The sequence below is a fragment of the Periplaneta americana genome, chromosome 6, assembly GCF_040183065.1.
Source record: "Periplaneta americana isolate PAMFEO1 chromosome 6, P.americana_PAMFEO1_priV1, whole genome shotgun sequence".
Lineage (NCBI taxonomy): Eukaryota > Metazoa > Arthropoda > Insecta > Blattodea > Blattidae > Periplaneta > Periplaneta americana.
In genome coordinates, this window is record NC_091122.1 from 80,955,307 (window position 1) to 80,972,742 (window position 17,436).

At 35.3% G+C, this 17,436-nt stretch overlaps 1 protein-coding gene across 5 annotated transcripts in view; it reads left to right on the plus strand.

The window, feature by feature from the left end:
• The window catches only part of LOC138701460 (E3 ubiquitin-protein ligase SHPRH), a 444,559-nt gene that overhangs the window by 208,081 nt on the left and 219,042 nt on the right, over positions 1–17,436 (plus strand). For all 5 annotated transcript variants that reach the window (XM_069828349.1, XM_069828345.1, XM_069828347.1 and 2 more), the window contains one exon: positions 2,216–2,379. In XM_069828349.1, the coding sequence (XP_069684450.1) occupies positions 2,216–2,379 (164 nt within the window). The remainder of the gene's footprint in view (positions 1–2,215; positions 2,380–17,436) is intronic.

Genomic DNA, 17,436 nt, shown 5'->3' on the forward strand with positions numbered 1-17,436 from the left:
CCTATATGTATATATCAAAAATAGTTTATTTCTGGCTATATCTGTAGCAATAATAAAGAGAGAGATTTGCTAAATCATCAGTCCTCCAGTGAGGGTGGCCACAAGTATCCTGAATATAGAACAGTTATGTTAAAAAAATTCGTAAGTTAATTTTAAAAAAAATCTAAAATTATAATGTCAAAATTCAGTTGATGTCATGTTGTCATATTGACAAAATTATCTTTCTCTAAAAATAAATGATAGTGGATAATGTGTAAAGGATATCTCAGAATTTGTAATACATTGTTTTGTATTCAAAGACTTTAGTTCTAATTTCAATAATAGATGGTAGACTCTGGAAGGGAACCTTTTGCTGCAAATAACATACCTCTAACAACCCACTGATTGATAGGTTTATGATAATGAAAAGAAAGACAGGTATGATAAATATATTTCCTGTTTTTCTTTGTTGACCTCATCCACTTGCGAGAGGTTTCTTTCAAAAGTGGATGGTTGGATCCAGTACCATGGCCTTATTTTTATTCCTGTCAATGGCTGTGATGTCTGCATGCCTGTTGGAATCTGCGGTTGAAATGCATTATACCTCTTCATGAACTTTCCAACCAAGGTGCTTTAAGACTTCTGCAATACTTGTCCTCACTCTATAATGTCTGTTATTCCATAGCAGTTCGTTTTTCCTGCAGAATTTCAATACGTGACCAATAGTTTCTGTCTCATTTCAACCAGTATGCCCACAATGAGTTGTTAATTTCTGCCAGAAACGGACTTTACTGGAATTAAATTGCATGATAGCTTCACCATATTGACATATTCAAATGTTGAAAGAGCTTTTTTTTTGCTGGACATTCATGAATTAACTTTAGCGCACTCAGCTTACATAATCACTCTTTTCGCTTTATGTGGCAGTTAACACCAAGCTTGGAAGGACCTTGTTCTTAGAATTTCTCTAAGTTATCTCCCATTGGTCTTTGGTAGAAGATATAATTAAGTAGTTTTAAATTTTCCAAGTGTCACATTTTTTCTTCAAAATTCCGTATGTGATGTAAATGTGGATCATGAAGACGATTGCAGGTATCAAAATGTTGTATACTGGCTTCACATTCTGCACACAGTATACCCAGTATGAATATAGCAAAGAATTTGGAGTGTCATCTGGTAACATTATGATTTCTTTAACAGCACTTCTATTTTGTTAAGATCTCTTAGAAACTCAGTAGGTAATTGATGTATAGGAGCACACTGTAGTCATGAGACTCGATCATACATATTTATGAATAATTTTAAGTTTCTGCATAGATTTAAGTAATTTTGTTCGTACAAGACCATTAAGATCAGATGTTAGATTTTTAACAATTTTTTTTTTTTTTTTTTGTAAATTCTATTTGTATCAGTTGAAATTTTATCAGTAAAATCAATGCTAAGGTAGTTAATACATTCATTTTTATATGTTATTGAACCAATTTTTGAACCTTGTAAATTCATAATTTTTCTTTGTGTTAACTTTCCTTATACTACAAGTATAGCTTTACTTTTGAAGGATTAATTGTTAAACCCAATTCTGCAAGCTTGTTCTCTGCCAAATTAAGCATTGTTGTATAATTCTGTTTATTCATTAATGTTATGCCATCAGCAAAAGCTAATGTAGATAAAGAGGGCAGATTTTCTGTTAATAATTTATATTCATATTGTTCACTGATTTCAAAAACCACTTTTCTGAGTTTTGTATTTGAGGGAAACCAGGAAGTTGATATATGAATTCAATTATAATCATACAATTTTGGTGACATATTATGGTAAATTGGTGTTTTCCTTTTCAATGGCAGCATCCTTAACTTGCCATTATTCAACCTGACTATGAGCATGGCTCATAGAAGTTGCTTTGCCAAATAGCGTAGACCACTTAGTTAGCAAGAGACTATCCAGAGTGCACCACAAGTGGTGGGAATACATTACTCTCATAATGAATGATGATAGAGAATTGTTAGAATATTACAAAGGAACTGGAGTACCCAGTGGAAACCCTTGTTGCCTGGTCCACGAGCTTGTCTAACACAAGTTACAAATTCGTGGTGGATCAATCTGGATTTTCTGGCAAGCTGTTTAAAATAAAAAATATTCATTATATATTAGTTTTGTAAATTTCGTAATATCTTGAAGTTAAAGAATATCCTATGGCAAAGTTTCCTCCATGTTTTAATATCTTTTTACATTTCAGATTTGTTTGGATTAGTGCAATTCTTAGGAATTGATCCATACAGTGATCTGCGTTGGTGGCAAGATCTTGTGTATGGACCTTATTGTCATGGAGATCATGCTTCTATGCATAAACTTATGAGTGAAATTATGTGGCGTACAGCAAAAAAGGATGTGTTGCATCAAGTATGTAAATATGTTGACAAATATTTTATAGTAGTGCAACATTAAAAAAAAACTTTTGCTGTTGTAGTTCATATTAACATATTCGTTTAAAGAATTTTCTTTTACATGTAATGTCTTTATTCAATCTAAAAGAGAGAGAAATTGTAATGTTTTGACATGAAAAGTTTACTCAGATATCACTCATGGTATCATGGAAATGGATATGTAAGATAAACTTTGTGCCTCATTTTTCACGCAGTGCATCTTATTTCAATCGCTATTTAATGTACCTCACCCATCTTGCTCCATTATCTAATTACTGGATAGTGTTTACTCATCCTGACTGTGGTAGTATTTATGTAATCCTTAAATTCATTCTTACCTATGCTAAAAAGTACATACCAAGGATAAAGACGTTTGACACAGTTCAAGGGATATTATGAATCCTCATTTTTTTTTAATCATTTTGTACTGCATTATAATCAGAAGTGCACATATACATAATCAGCACCTATGGCAAGCATATTATTCAAATTTCGTATTGCTTTGTTAAACACGAACTTGACTCTGGAGATTTTTTTATTAATTCCAAAATGAGGACATCTACCCAGCAGTCCAGGTGACCATGAATATCCAGAATATAACAAATATATGAATGATATATATTAAAAAAGTGAAAGTCACATATTGTCAATCAATCAATCAATCAATCAATCTTCTTAATGTATCCAGCTGTTTGCTGACAACATAAAATCCACGTAGTCTATTCAGTTGTTTTTCACGAGAAATGAGGGATATTTTGATCGATGTTCATTATAGATGCCTGTTGCTAGTCATTCTTAAGTTAGATGCCATGGAACTACTCTGCAGCACATATAAGGATTACCTTCAAATATATACAGATGGATCTCTAAATTCTAATAATGGGACATCAGGAGCAGGGTATTATATTCCAAAATATCAAGAAAGTTATTTCATACCATGTTCATCCTCTTTCAGTCTTGACATTGAATTGCTAGCTATTGATGCTGCTCTTCAGTGTGTTACTCAAATTTCTGAAAAATCTATTTGCATACTTACTGACTCCAACGGGGCTACCTATGCACACATAGAATTATTCCAATTCAGAAACAGCTAAGTAAACTAAAAAACCTCCAAAGGAAATAACATTTCAGTGGATACCTAGTCATTGTGGTATACCTGGAAACGAGCAAATCGATAATATTGCAAAACAGGCAACATATTTGCAACCAAGACCTCTTCAAGTGATATCTCTATCCAGTGCTTTTGCTTCAGTTTTTTTTTTAGTAGGTTATTTTACGACGCTTTATCAACATCTTCGGTTATTTAGCATCTGAATGAGATGAAGGTGATAATGCCGGTGAAATGAATCTGGGGTCCAGCACCGAAAGTTACCCAGTATTTGCTCATATTGGGTTGAGGGAAAACCCCGGAAAAAACCTCAACCAGGTAACTTGCCCCGACCGGGAATCGAACCTGGGCCACCTGGTTTCGCGGCCGGATGCGCTGACCGTTTTGCTTCAGTAAAGTCTCATTTTATAAACCTATGAATCAACAAATGGCTCTCTTCTGACAAAGGAAAAATTTTATAGTCTGTACAAAAGAAACCAAATGATCTGGAAATTTTACAAAAACTTGCCCAGACATGTTCGAACATTTTTAACAAGAGCCAGAATAGGTAACATTGTCACACAATTGTACCTACACCTACACCGATTTCACCTTTCTGATAATCCTACTTGTCTGTGGTGTAATAATCATGATGAAGATCTGGAACACATTCTTCTGTACTGTCCATCCATAAACCATAAAAGTCATATATTGTGAATACACAAAATTACATACATACAATGAACATTGGGTATCATTAAATAAAAGTTACGGAAATAGTAACACATATACGAATATTTATGACCAGTGATTATACAAATGATATCATTATTAGTGAAGCTTTCAATATATTAATACAAAAATATTTTGCATGATCTGATTGCATATATCTAATAATTTTAGGAATATGTTTGTAAATTTATATGAGGTATCCCAAATCCCAAAAAGAAGATCTTTTACCACCCATGCATTAATAGGTGAGTTATATCTCTCACTGCACGGGCGGTAAATGATCTCCTTTTCTTCATTAATATCCGCAGCCTGTTCAATATTCTTCTCCATTCTTATTGTGAGGTCCAGAATTAATCCTCTTCCACTGCTTCTGTCAGTTGCTATAATATCTACCCTTTGATTGCTTCCATCCTTTCAAATGCAGTGTACTTCCTTACAAACCTCCCACTTTTCCTTGTGCAGAGCCATTGCAAACTGTTGTGGTGACGAGAAATCTGCATTAATTTTCCTTTAGAGAAAAATCCAAGAACATGTCCCAGAGTCTCTGGTTCAGTACAACCTGATATCTGCATGTTATCGTGTCCTGGCTACTTCCTGGGACAGACCTGACAGCTGTAATGTTACATGACATCTTAACAGCATTCGTCCATTCCAGTATTGATAAATTTCTCTTGTTATTAATCCACGAGTTCGTTTTAGAATTCTTCATATAAACTTAGATTCCTTTGTCTTTATGAGGAAGCTGACACTGGACTTAAAAATACTGTAACTTGTAATTCAAACAATAATATGGTTTTTACTTCTATCTTTAATCAAACCCGTCAACAATGGGTATTCCACTCAACACTGCAACACAGTAGTCGTTATTGTACTCCACAGAACGACAATGACTATTCACGTTTATTATTGAGAAGAACAACAGTGTACTCCTAATTTCAACTGATGTTCACAAAGCACTATTTACAAAACAAAACTGTCAGTTCACAGTTCGTTCGCCTTGGCTAGTTCTTCTAGCTCACTCACTCAAGTTCACTGTACGTCGAACCCGAGACTTCCAGATAACAGTCCACTGCACTTCGAACCCAAGACTTCCGGACGCATTGCCCTCGCCTGGACGCTGCCACAGTACTCACTTAAGTTCACTGTACTTCGAACCCAAGACTTCCACTGGATACGTCTAGCTTTCTCGCAGCCGACTGTCTAACTAGACTGGCTCAACTGAAACTGAAACTCTTCTGGCTCTTGCCCCTTTATTTATTAGATTACACTTTCTCGAATGTACGGCATCTCATAGCTTCTACGAAACGTCGAGAGGATTGTGCTTCTGGAGACTTCTCCGGCTTTCTCCGCTCAGTTGCAGTCGCTTATCTTCCCCTCTCACTTTGCACAGCGGCTAGCGTCTCATAGTTTTCCATCTCCTCTCCTTGTGCTGTGCCGCACCGCACCACCCCTTCCCTTCGCACTAGATGCGCACGCAACTTCCATGATGTCCTGCGCCTCCACTCCGCCGGACCCTCCTTCCCACGTGCCTCCTTCCTCCCCAGACACGCGCGAATATTCCAGTCTGCTGCCACAATACCAATTTCTCATGTCATTTCGTATCTTTCTTTCTGACTTTTTCAAATTCTCTTCCTTCTATTCTAAATTGAAATGAGTTAAAACTTCCCTAATTTCGCCATTCAGGTTTTGATAGGCTTGTAGATGTTCATCTACTTTCAGTAATTTTTTTTTTTTTACGATTTTGAAGTGTTGAATATGTTTTTCTCAGTCTGCTTTTATTAATCCTAAACAACGTACATTTCTAGAAGAATAAATCATATAATTTGGATAGTCAACGTATTTTACTTTTTCTATCATGTACAAACAAATTACAATATTTGCGTTTTTAGGCTTTCAAGGTGACTGTGATCAGAATTATTTTTCTTACTTTCACCACTGTAAACTTTTATTAAAATGTCTTCTTACTTCTTCTCTCTTTCTAGAAGACTAAATCATATGATTTGGATAGTCAGGGGGTAAACCAATTCTACATTATTCAAATCATTTTATTTGTTCTATCTTGTACAAACAAATCACAATATTTGCGTTTTTAGGCTTTCAAGGTGACTGTGATCAGAACTATTTTTATTACTTTTATTGCTGCAAACTTATCTATAATGTCTTTCTACTTCTTCTCTCTCCACACTGCGCAGTGTACCAGAATCTCAATGAAGCTGGAAGAAATTTTATTTTTCAGAGTCACTGAAGTTGTTGTTTCTACACTGTAAACACTAACCAGATGTCTGCACTTCAGAAATCCACAACACAGAAAGGATTCGGAAATATTAACAACAGTAAATACATAGTGGAAATTGATGATTGATGAATACCCAGGTGGTCTGCACCCAGCTATGCACTGAAGCAATGCAACGGAAGATCATTCTATATTGTGCTTAAGCAAAATATCGTTTAAATTCCGCGTGGAAAGTCTGCCCAAAGATACGTACTTTTGGTTTATATAAAGTTTAATTAATTCATTTCATGTTAATATAATAATAATGTTTGATATTACTGAATTGAAAATTACATTTTTGGTCATGAAGTTCATCTTTATACTGAGATTTAAAAAAGTGGGTACTTACTTGCACGGAATTTTTGCGACCAAAATACAAAACAACATTCAGGCTTTAAATCTCATACTGCAGTTTAACTCCAAACACGCGTTTTTTTAATATTCTTTTTTCTTTTTATTTTAGGTGATGGCAAGCAAAAGTGGTCTTTTGTGATTCATAAAGAGTTATATGAATTAATGCTCGAGAAGAAAATCTCTTCAGAATCATGATATGAATATATTTTGACAAGATTATAAACAGGAGAGTGCTCACAGAGCGTTTTTAAAGGAATTAAGAAATCTAGTTGTTATTTTATGATTGATTTTAAGAAAAGATGGAAGTTGTGCGGGGCGTAAAAAGAAAAAAAAATATTTGCAATGGTTGAAGGCTAAAGTGAAGTGACTTCAGGAACCCAGTGGTGTAACATTACGAGATCCATTGCCATTAGTTTCGGGTGTTGGACGGCCCAGAAAAATCCTTTCATGAGGCAGGACTCAAACGATACAAAGGAATTTTCTGAAAAATAACATATGCTCATGACTGAAATGTTTCTTCGTTCCTCCGGTAAGTGAGATGCAAGGTTTTTCAGCTATATCATTGAGTTTCTATTGAGTAAATTTCACTTCAGCTTTCAACCATTTTGAATATTTCATCAGAAATCTGTCTTTTTTCATCCTGGACAACTTCCATCTTTTTTTAAAAATCATTTATAAAATAACAAATAGATTTCTTAATTCCCTTAAAAATGCTCTGTGACACTCTCCTATGTATAATACAGTAGCGTGCAAATTAATCCGAACACGACATATTTTTACATTTTCTGTCATTGTTGGCCTCACAGCTGCTCATACCGCTTTAATTGACATCTGTAGTATGTGTAATTCCATTGTTGAAGGTCTGTCCTTATTATTTTTTTTATAATATGTGACATTTTGCCTGTCGTTTTGTACTTATAAGCATTTCAGTTGTGTTGAAGACTTAATACTGTGTACATTCTGTCGTCTTCACAAATGGATACAACTCCACGAAAACAGTCTAAAATTATAACATTATCAGAGCATTCTTCTATGACACAGAGGCAAATTGCTGCAGAATGTCACATCAGTTTGGCTACTGTTAATTCGATCATAAAACGATACAGGGAGACTGGATCCATCACACCCCAGAAAAAAGGAAACTGTGGCCAGAAAAGGAAGACTTCACCTGCAGATGATCGTTTAATTGTCAGGAAAAGTAAATTAAATCCTAGACTAACTGCTGTCGACTTAACCCGCGAGTTAATAGCTACCACTGGGGCGAATATTCATGTCACAACAGTGCGGCGTAGGCTTTTGGAAGCTGGACGAAGGGCTCGTAAGCCTATTAAGAAGCAACTGCTAACCCCTGTTATGTGCAAAAAACGCTTAATGTGGGCAAAATTACATCAACACTGGACAGTGAATGACTTGAAGAATGTACTTTTTTCCGATGAGTCTCATTTCGAGGTCCACGGCCACTGTGTTTCTTACGTACAGAAAGGATCCAAAAAAGTAACAGCAGCTCATCTCCAACAAGCACCCAAATACCCCCCTAAAGTAATGTTTTGGGTTGTTTTACACATGAAGGGCCTAGAGCATTAATACCTATCAAGGGAATGATGAATTCTGACAAATATATTCACTTATTGGAAACCAGAATTGTACCCCAGCTGCAAAAATCATTTCCAGATGGCAGAGGTGTGTTCCAACAAGACCTGGCACCATGCCATACGTCTCGAAAAACTACAGAATTCTTCAAGAAGAAGAATATTCAGGTACTCCCCTGGCCAGGCAACTCACCCGACATCAACCCCATAGAGAACTTGTAGTCAATTTGCAAAAGAAGAATGCAAAAAATGGATTGTTCTACAAAGGAGATGATTTCTGCCCTCATTGGTGTATGGTTTCGCGATGAAGAAATGAAGAATATTTGTGGGAAATTAGTGAAATCCATGCCAAATCGTCTCAGAGCTGTTATTAGGAACAAGGGAGGCCACATAGATTACTGAGGTATGTCTTAGATTCCTTTTTGTAATCCCGTTTGAGTGTTTTTGCATAAGTAATTACGTTCGGATTAATTTGTATGCTACTGTATAGTCAAAACATAATTTTATAATAATTCTGAAGAGCTTTTCTTCTCGAACATTAATTCAAATAACTTTATGAGTCACTGAAAGTCTCTTTTGCTGGCCATCACCTAAAATAAAAAAAAAAATGTTTTGAAAAAAGGTGCACGTTTGCAGTTAAATTGCAATATGGAATTTAAAGCCCAAATATTGTTAAGTCTCAAGGAAGGCTCACTAAGTGATAATGGATTTTCACAAGGATTGTTTTTCCATACATTCCATTTGAAATAAGAAACCTCCCTATAAATTTCTACATCCGGAAAGGGTCTAGTTTTGGAGATATGATTTTTTTTCAGATTCTTCTATCTAGAACTATAACAGCTAATGCAAACAGTGCTATATGCTACATATATCAGGAAATAAGTCTCAGCAAGCTGCGTACCGTACTGTCAAAATCTCCTTAAAAATATAAGTTATTAAAATGACATGAGAATGCCCCAAAGCCAACTCCTGGATCTCCTCCAAAAAGTGTCTTTCGTCCTTGGAATACATCAGTGCCATCAAGATGTCTTGTAACGTCACCGCAGTGGATCTGTCTCTGGCAGAACCTTCAGTACTACCTGTTGTTGCCATCCCAGCTGAAGCGAGACTGAAACACTTGGCCACATACTGGGGTTCTGTAAGGAGGAGGAGTTACTTCATAACAACAGAGACCATCATGCCCATACAGTAATTGCCAACCTGCTAAGAAACAGAGGATGGGAAGTACATGAGGAGATTCATTGTGTGTCTGAAGATAATTCTCATAGAAGAGTGGATATAATTGCCATCAATAGAAGAACCCAGAAAGTGATGGTTTTAGACCCTATGATATGCTTTGAGTGAGACACGAATCAGGCACTGCAGATAAATGATGACAAACGAGCTAAATATGTACCTTGCCTTCCATACCTCAGCCAAAAATATGGCATTTCGCTTTATAAGCGAATTTCAATTCTAACTGGGATGTTACAGGCTTACTATTTGGAGTGAGGGGTTGTTTACCAAAATTTATGTGTAATATCCTTAAAACTTTTAAAATTCCCTTTTATGAGGTTCAGAAGATTGCAATGGAAATTCTGAAGGCCTCTCTTCATGTTCTATATTAATAATTTTACCTTAATGGTACTCATTTCATATTGGAGTGAAAAATGGCAAGTTGTAGCCGATTTAAGTGAACACCATATTTTAACGTTTTGGTGGCTACTTTATTCACACACAACCCCCAGAATGTAACTCTACCAATGAACAAGTCATACACCTCGGCCAAGAAATAAAAGACAGTTTTAACAAGAAAGAAGATACCTTGGCAATATTTATTGACTTTCAGTTAGCATATGACTCTGTTTGAGAAATAAATTATTACTAAAACTCCAGAAATTAGTTATCTCCAGCAATATGTTCAGAATTCCTTAGTCAAAGATTCATTGCCACTAAATTCAATAACTTACTTTCTAGTTACAGACAAACATATCGAGGTCTACCTCAGGGCGCTGTCCTCAGCACAACTTTATTCAATATTTATGTAAATGACTTACCCTCCCTATTAGAAGAATCAAACATGAAACCAGCACTATTTGCATATGATATAGTTTTGTGGACTTCCGGATCGTACAGACATAGAGACAAAATTCAAAATTCTGCTCTTAAAGCTCTAAATCAACTACATGAATGAAATACATCAAATTTGATGACACTCAATTAAAGCAAAAGTAACTACCAAATATTTTCACTCTATAAAAAAGAAAGAGAATTTAATATCCAATACAATGGCCAGCACCTTCCTAGGACTTATGAATCCAAATATCTTGGAGTTATTTTCGATAGTAAGTTAACATGGAGCAACCATTTGAAATACATTTCTGAAAAAGCTCGTAAAAGATTCTCCCTTCTGAAAAGACTAGCAAGAAAGAAATGGGGATGCTCTAGGAATACTTTGAACACTACATACAAAATGTTTATAAAGCCAGTGCTGACATACTGCGGAGAAATTTTGATTACTTCACCTTTCATAAACGACATAGAATATGTTCAAAACCAAGCTCTCAGACTCATTACTGGTGGAATCAAAACAACTCCAATAGATTCTAAGAGATTCCTCACTAACATTAACAGCATCAAAATGACAATAGAAGAAAAAGCACTGGTTCAATATGGAAAACTTATTAGATTACCAGGAAACAATTGGCATTCATACAGTCCTCTCTGTAGATTGAAAACTCAAAAAAGTTTCATATCCATTGTTCAAGAATTAAAACAGAAAATCAATATCTCGAATTTAAAAGAAAACTTACAAATTAAACCAAACCCTTTAACTCTATTAAATATAGAATATAATCTAAATTTAACAGAAGAAATACTGAAATCAGAAGTAAACACTGAAATACTGAAACAATTGTCTTTAGAGACAATTAATATTAGATACCCTCCACGAAACTGGCTTTATTTATACACCGACAGATCCTTGATCTCCAGAGAACAAGGTGCCGGTGCAGGTGTTACGTGCAGTCTCTTCTCACTTTATAGATCTCTTGGATATGGAACAACAAGTTTTGATGGTGAAATCATTGCAATAAGTGAAAGTCTCAGGAATCTTCTATGCCACATCAATAAATTTAGGAATGCAGTTATATTGTCAGACTCCAAAGCAGCTATTCTATCAATAGTCTCTAAACACACACCTTCATCTCAAACAGCAGAAATAACTAAAATGCTCTCTCAATTAATATCACTCAATAAAAGAATTGTATTCCAATGCATACCATCCCATTGTGGAATCCTGGGAAATGAGAATGCGGATGCTTTAGCAAAGAAGGGCAGCACTGCTACTTACAGACCTGTTACTAAATCTACGTATTACTCATTGCATTGCACTCCAATATTTTTCAAAGATATTATCATGACCAGCCACTGAAGCACAGATTTTGAGGTGTTCCGAATCCATTTCTTGGTTTGAGTTGCACAATGGACAGTTAGGGGACTGATATATTCCAATTCTATGCAGGTGTTTGGCCAAACAATCATGGCCTGTTGCCAATCTAAATGCAGCTACAGACGATTTTCGTGGTAAATCGGGAATTAACTGTGGATTGTGTTATCAAATTTTGTTTGTTGAAGTCTAAGTATGTAGATTTAATAAATCTTTTCACAGAGTAATATGTAGATTTAGTAACAGGTCTGTAAGTAGCAGTGCTGCCCTTCTTTGCTAAATTATCCGCATTCTCGTTTCCCAGGATTCCACAGTGGGATGGTATCCATTGGAATACAATTCTTTTATTGAGTGATATTAATTGAGAGAGCATTTGAGTTATTTCTGCTGTTTGAGATGAAGGTGTGTGTTTAGAGACTATTGATAGAATAGCTGCTTTGGAGTCTGACAATATAACTGCATTTTTAAATTTACTGATGTGGCATAGAAGATTCCTGAGACTTTCACTTATTGCAATGATTTCTCCATCAAAACTTGTTGTTCCATACCCAAGAGATCTATAAAGTGAGAAGAGACAGCACGTAACACCTGCACCGGCACCTTGTTCTCTGGAGGTCAAGGATCCGTCAGTGTATAAATGAAGCCAGTTTTGTGGAGGGTATCTAATATTAATTGTCTCTAAAGACAATTGTTTTAGTATTTCAGTGTTTACTTCTGATTTCAGTATTTCTTCTGTTAAATTTAGATTATATTCCATATTTAATAGAGTTAAAGGGTTTGGTTTAATTTGTAGGTTTTCTTTTAAATTCGGGATATTGATTTTCTGTTTTAATTCTTGAACAATGGATATGAAACTTTTTTGAGTTTTCAATCTACAGAGAGTACTGTAATCTTGTAAAATGTTGACTTGTTCCATATCTTAAAGCTTCATTACTAATGTAAAATCTATGGATTATAATAAATGAAATGAAAAAAAATTAAATAAACATATTCACATATAATTTGGTCAACATCTATAATGCACTAGTAGAATCAAATATATTATATAATATTGAGATCTGGGATAGTAGGTTATCCAGCAGAAACATCGATAAAGTAAGAGCCCAGATGTGTAAAAAATTTCTAGGAATACTGGAGAATGCTTCTAACCTGGCAGCGTTACTAGAGATGAGAATCGATTCTAGTCTGGGAATTATTCTAGAAAGAAAAATCAAATATTTAGGTAATATTCTGTGTAGGAATGATTCGGCAGTTATGAAAACATGTATTTTTTGTATGAAAGCCGCTAATTGGAAATCGAATTGGCTGAAGGAGCTGGAACGAGAAATAAGCAGATTAGGTCTAAATTGGCTATGGAGAGAACTAGGGTCTATAAACACGAAAACTATTGGAAGAATAGTAAAAGAGAGGGCAAACGAAACTTCGAGACAAGATATTTTTAGTAATATTAAAGACCTAGGATCACTAAAATACTATAGGGAGGTTAAGCAGTTTTGGGAACAGGAAGAATATGTTAGACTAAATTCAAGGGAAGAGAGAACAGGAATGGCATGGTGGAGATTAGGTATCTGGAGACTCAAAAATAGGAGAGGGAACGTAGAGAAGGATAAATGTCCTTTGTGTGGACTAGCTGAAGACGCAATGCATATTGCGCTAAAGTGCCAGGCAACGAATGATTTGAGACACAGTTGGGTAGATAAAAAATTTCTACAAATAAACGCTATAGTAGCTTATAAAAAAATGAATGGTCACCTAAACGCCAGCAATTTGCATAAATTAGGAAAATTTCTTTTTAGAGTTAAAATTAGATGGGAAGAGAAAGTCATAGCTCTAACGGAGATGGAATTATAGATGTTGAGTAGTCACATGATAAGAAACTACGAAGAGTAGTCAATGAAGTTAACAGAATAATTCTTTAGAGATTGAGCATAAAATGAAAAAGCTAAGGTAGGAGTTTTAAATACAGGAGCTATACTTATTATTAGTTGTGTACTATTATTATTATTATTATTATTATTATTATTATTATTATTATTATTATTATCATTGTAAACAGAGGATGCTTATAGGTTCATTATGTATTAGTTTGTGTTATATTTGTATTGAGAGTGATGGCTGATTAAGAACTGGAATACATCTAATCCGCCATGACGTGAACAATGATTGATGAAATAAATAAATAAATAAATAAAATAAATATTCACATATCTAGGAGATGAAAACTAATTGCGTTAAGGACTGCAATTTTATTACATTATCTCTCTGATGCAATATAATATTCCTGCCAAATAACAAAACACTGTCAGAGAATTTCCGAATGATATTTTTCCAAGGCCTAAAGCCATAAACGTCAAGAGCAGGAGGCTGAAAAATCAGAGTTAGGTGCTTTGGAATTGTTAACACTTTCAGCACTTCACCTCCTGGAGTTATTCTTTCTATAGTCTGTGTACTTTGGTAACTGGTCCATGAGTCTGACAGATGGAAAATATACTTCTTGAAACAACTTGAAGAAGTGAGTTTTCATTAACGTCCCTGATTTTGAGGGTAATGCATAAACATTTGGGGCCTTAAACATTTTCTTCTTCATGATGACAATGGAGATGAGACTTATATAAGTGTCAAGCAATTATTTTAAAAAATCATATCTCGAAGGCGATGCCTTCTCCGGATTTCAAATTTATAGGAAGATTCCTTATTTCAAATGAAACTTATGGAGGCAAAATCGTTGTGAAAATCCATTATCACTTGGTGAGTCTTCGTTGTCAGTATGAAGGTGAACTTCATGACCAAAAATGTAATTTTCAATTCAGTAATATCGAACATTATTATTACAGTATTAACATGGAATAAATTAATTAAACTTTATATAAACCAAAAGTACATATCTTTGGGCAGACTTACCGCATTGAATTTAAAAAATATTTTGCTTAAGCACAACACAGAAAGACCTTCCCTTACATCGATCCAACTCACAACTGGGTGCAGACTGTCTGGATGTTTATCAATCATTAACTTCTGCTATTTATTTACTGTTGTTAATATTTCCGAGTACTTTTCTGTGTTGCGGATTTCTAAAGTGCAAACATCTGGTTTGTGTTTACAAAGTAGAAGCACCAACTTCAGTGACTTTGCAAAATATAATTTTTTGTAGCTAGATTGAGATTCTGGCCCACTGTGCACTATTGGCAAGATCATGCAGAGTATCTTGGCCCATAAATGCTCTTAAGTAGGAAAGAATCATTTTTAACTTGCTGAATGTTTTCTCTTAGCTGGCAATATAAACTGAAATGGTTTGTGTTATTTATGTCACAATGTACAGATTGGGGACAACACACTGTGCTATAAGATAAAAAGCCATTAAGGCCTTGAAGTTTTCACAGTGCTAGTCGAAAGCTGCAATCCAAAATTTCTTCATAAAACTACTATCTATCAATATCACAGCTGTAACTTTTGCATTTGATTTTTAAGTTGCTGTTTTCTATACCATAAAACAGTGCATTTACATCGAGAAAGGAACCCAAACATTGAATCGGCATATTGCAAAAGCATGAACCTTTCGTTCATTTCTATATTAAGATTTGGGTGATTTTCATGCTTTCGCCATTTCTTGTCTAGTGAATAATCTGGTGTCTCTTGAGCTCTTGTTGCATCATTTTCTTTTGTTTTGACATTTCTCAACCTCAACATACCATTTTTGACAGAGTATATGCTTCCAGTGACTCATTGACTAAAGATTCTCTCTCTGCATAAAAATGATATCTGATACCTTCGAAATCCAGGACAACATTTTTTAATTAATTAACAGTGCTGTATCAACTACTGTGTTATTTAGTCTTGGTGGAATTGGTGATAGCAAGATGGTATTTAACGAAATGGGGCAATGGATTGGCTGTAGATACCTGAGATTCGTGTTATGGTTGGGGAATACCTAGGAAAAAATCAACCAAGAAGGAGGAATAGAACCCACACCTGAGTGCAGCTCTAGCTCAGTAGGCAAATGTTCTACCATCTGAGCTATGCTGCTGGTTCCATTTCTTGTTTTCATCATCTATCATAGACTGAAGGCCCAGCAGTATCTCTTCAGTGTACTTGATAGACTTCAGAGCTTCTACTCTTAGGACCTCGCCTAGTTTTTGTCTCCGACTTTAAAACTATGGAAATGGAATTTTTTCAGTTTTCCCAGCACTATGTTGAACTAGCAAAGAAGATGCTGAAGGCTTTTATTGTTCCGAGAAACACCACCATCAGTGAAACCTGTTTTCAAGTTATTTTACTCCTTAGTTCTTTGACTAACATCATTTCTGTGTCTTTCCATCACAGCAGCATTATCATAGCACTGCGACCAACAGTCTCTAGTGCCCATTTCGTCTGCCTCTGGTTGCTTCAAGATGACTTCAGTTAAACTCTCTGCATTCTTCTACTTTATTTCAATGAAGCCAAGGAAAGACTCTCGAACACCCACTTTTTTCTTTTTTAAAAATCAACTTCATGTACCTCACTACTTCAGACATCTGCTCTCAGTATGCCTTATCAGGAGACCCATTAGATGGATGAATTTGATTTGACCACATGGTGAAAGATAAGATGTTGATCCAGGATGTTTTTCTGCTTGAACTAGGTACTCTTTCATGACAGGATCAAAAACGGAAAGCAGTTTCAGTAAGGCCAAGAAATTACCCACATTAGAGCCATTGGTCATCAGAAGTGACTCCCTGTGTCCCCTCAGAGGTAAATTTTGTGCTGCAAGGAATTTTACAGAAAGGAGGACACTCCTCAAGATTTCACGACACTTGTCCTTTTTCCTTGCAGTCTGTACCTGAAGTTTTACATAGTTTACTTCTCTATTTTCAATTAGATTTCTTTCCATTTTGTGAAGGAAGTGCAGTATGTCTTGATATTTTTATGAACACTCATCCTTACAAGTGCTTTCCAGTTGTTAAATCCTGTTTCCTGTTCCGATGCAGACTGTTGGCTTGACAGGAAAGAGAGAAGGCAGCAAAAATAAAATGCCGATGTTTTAGGAGAGAATAGACCAGCTATAAGCAAATGACTTCTTCACCTTGACCAACATTGCCGAATTTATTTTTGAACCAATTTTTGTTCATAGAATGATTATTTGTCAGTGCGAAATATCCCTCACTATTTTGGAAATACTTTGCATCCAGCCATATTATATCTGTCTTCTGTCTTTAATGAGTCAGTCAATACTACTGTTCCTGTGGAATTGAAGGAGTAATGTCATGTTGTTCAATCACTTCTGAAAACGAAGTTGTAGGCTTCAGTTCACTAGTGTGGAAAATACAGGTATTAAAGCATACATAAACTTCTTATATCACCTCTATGTTTATTCCACTGTTTACTCTGCCCTATAGTGGCAACTACACAATTCAAATTACAATCACTGTTCTTTACTATCATTTGATTGGCTAGTTTCGCGTTTCCCAACATCCTCTCCAACCTGCTCAACCTCCAGTGGGATGATCAGCTGAGTTGATTGGGAGATTGATGTACCCTCTGGTGTTCTGAGAATGACGGTCTGAATTTTGCCGACTCTTCCTTTATGGAGCCTGTCA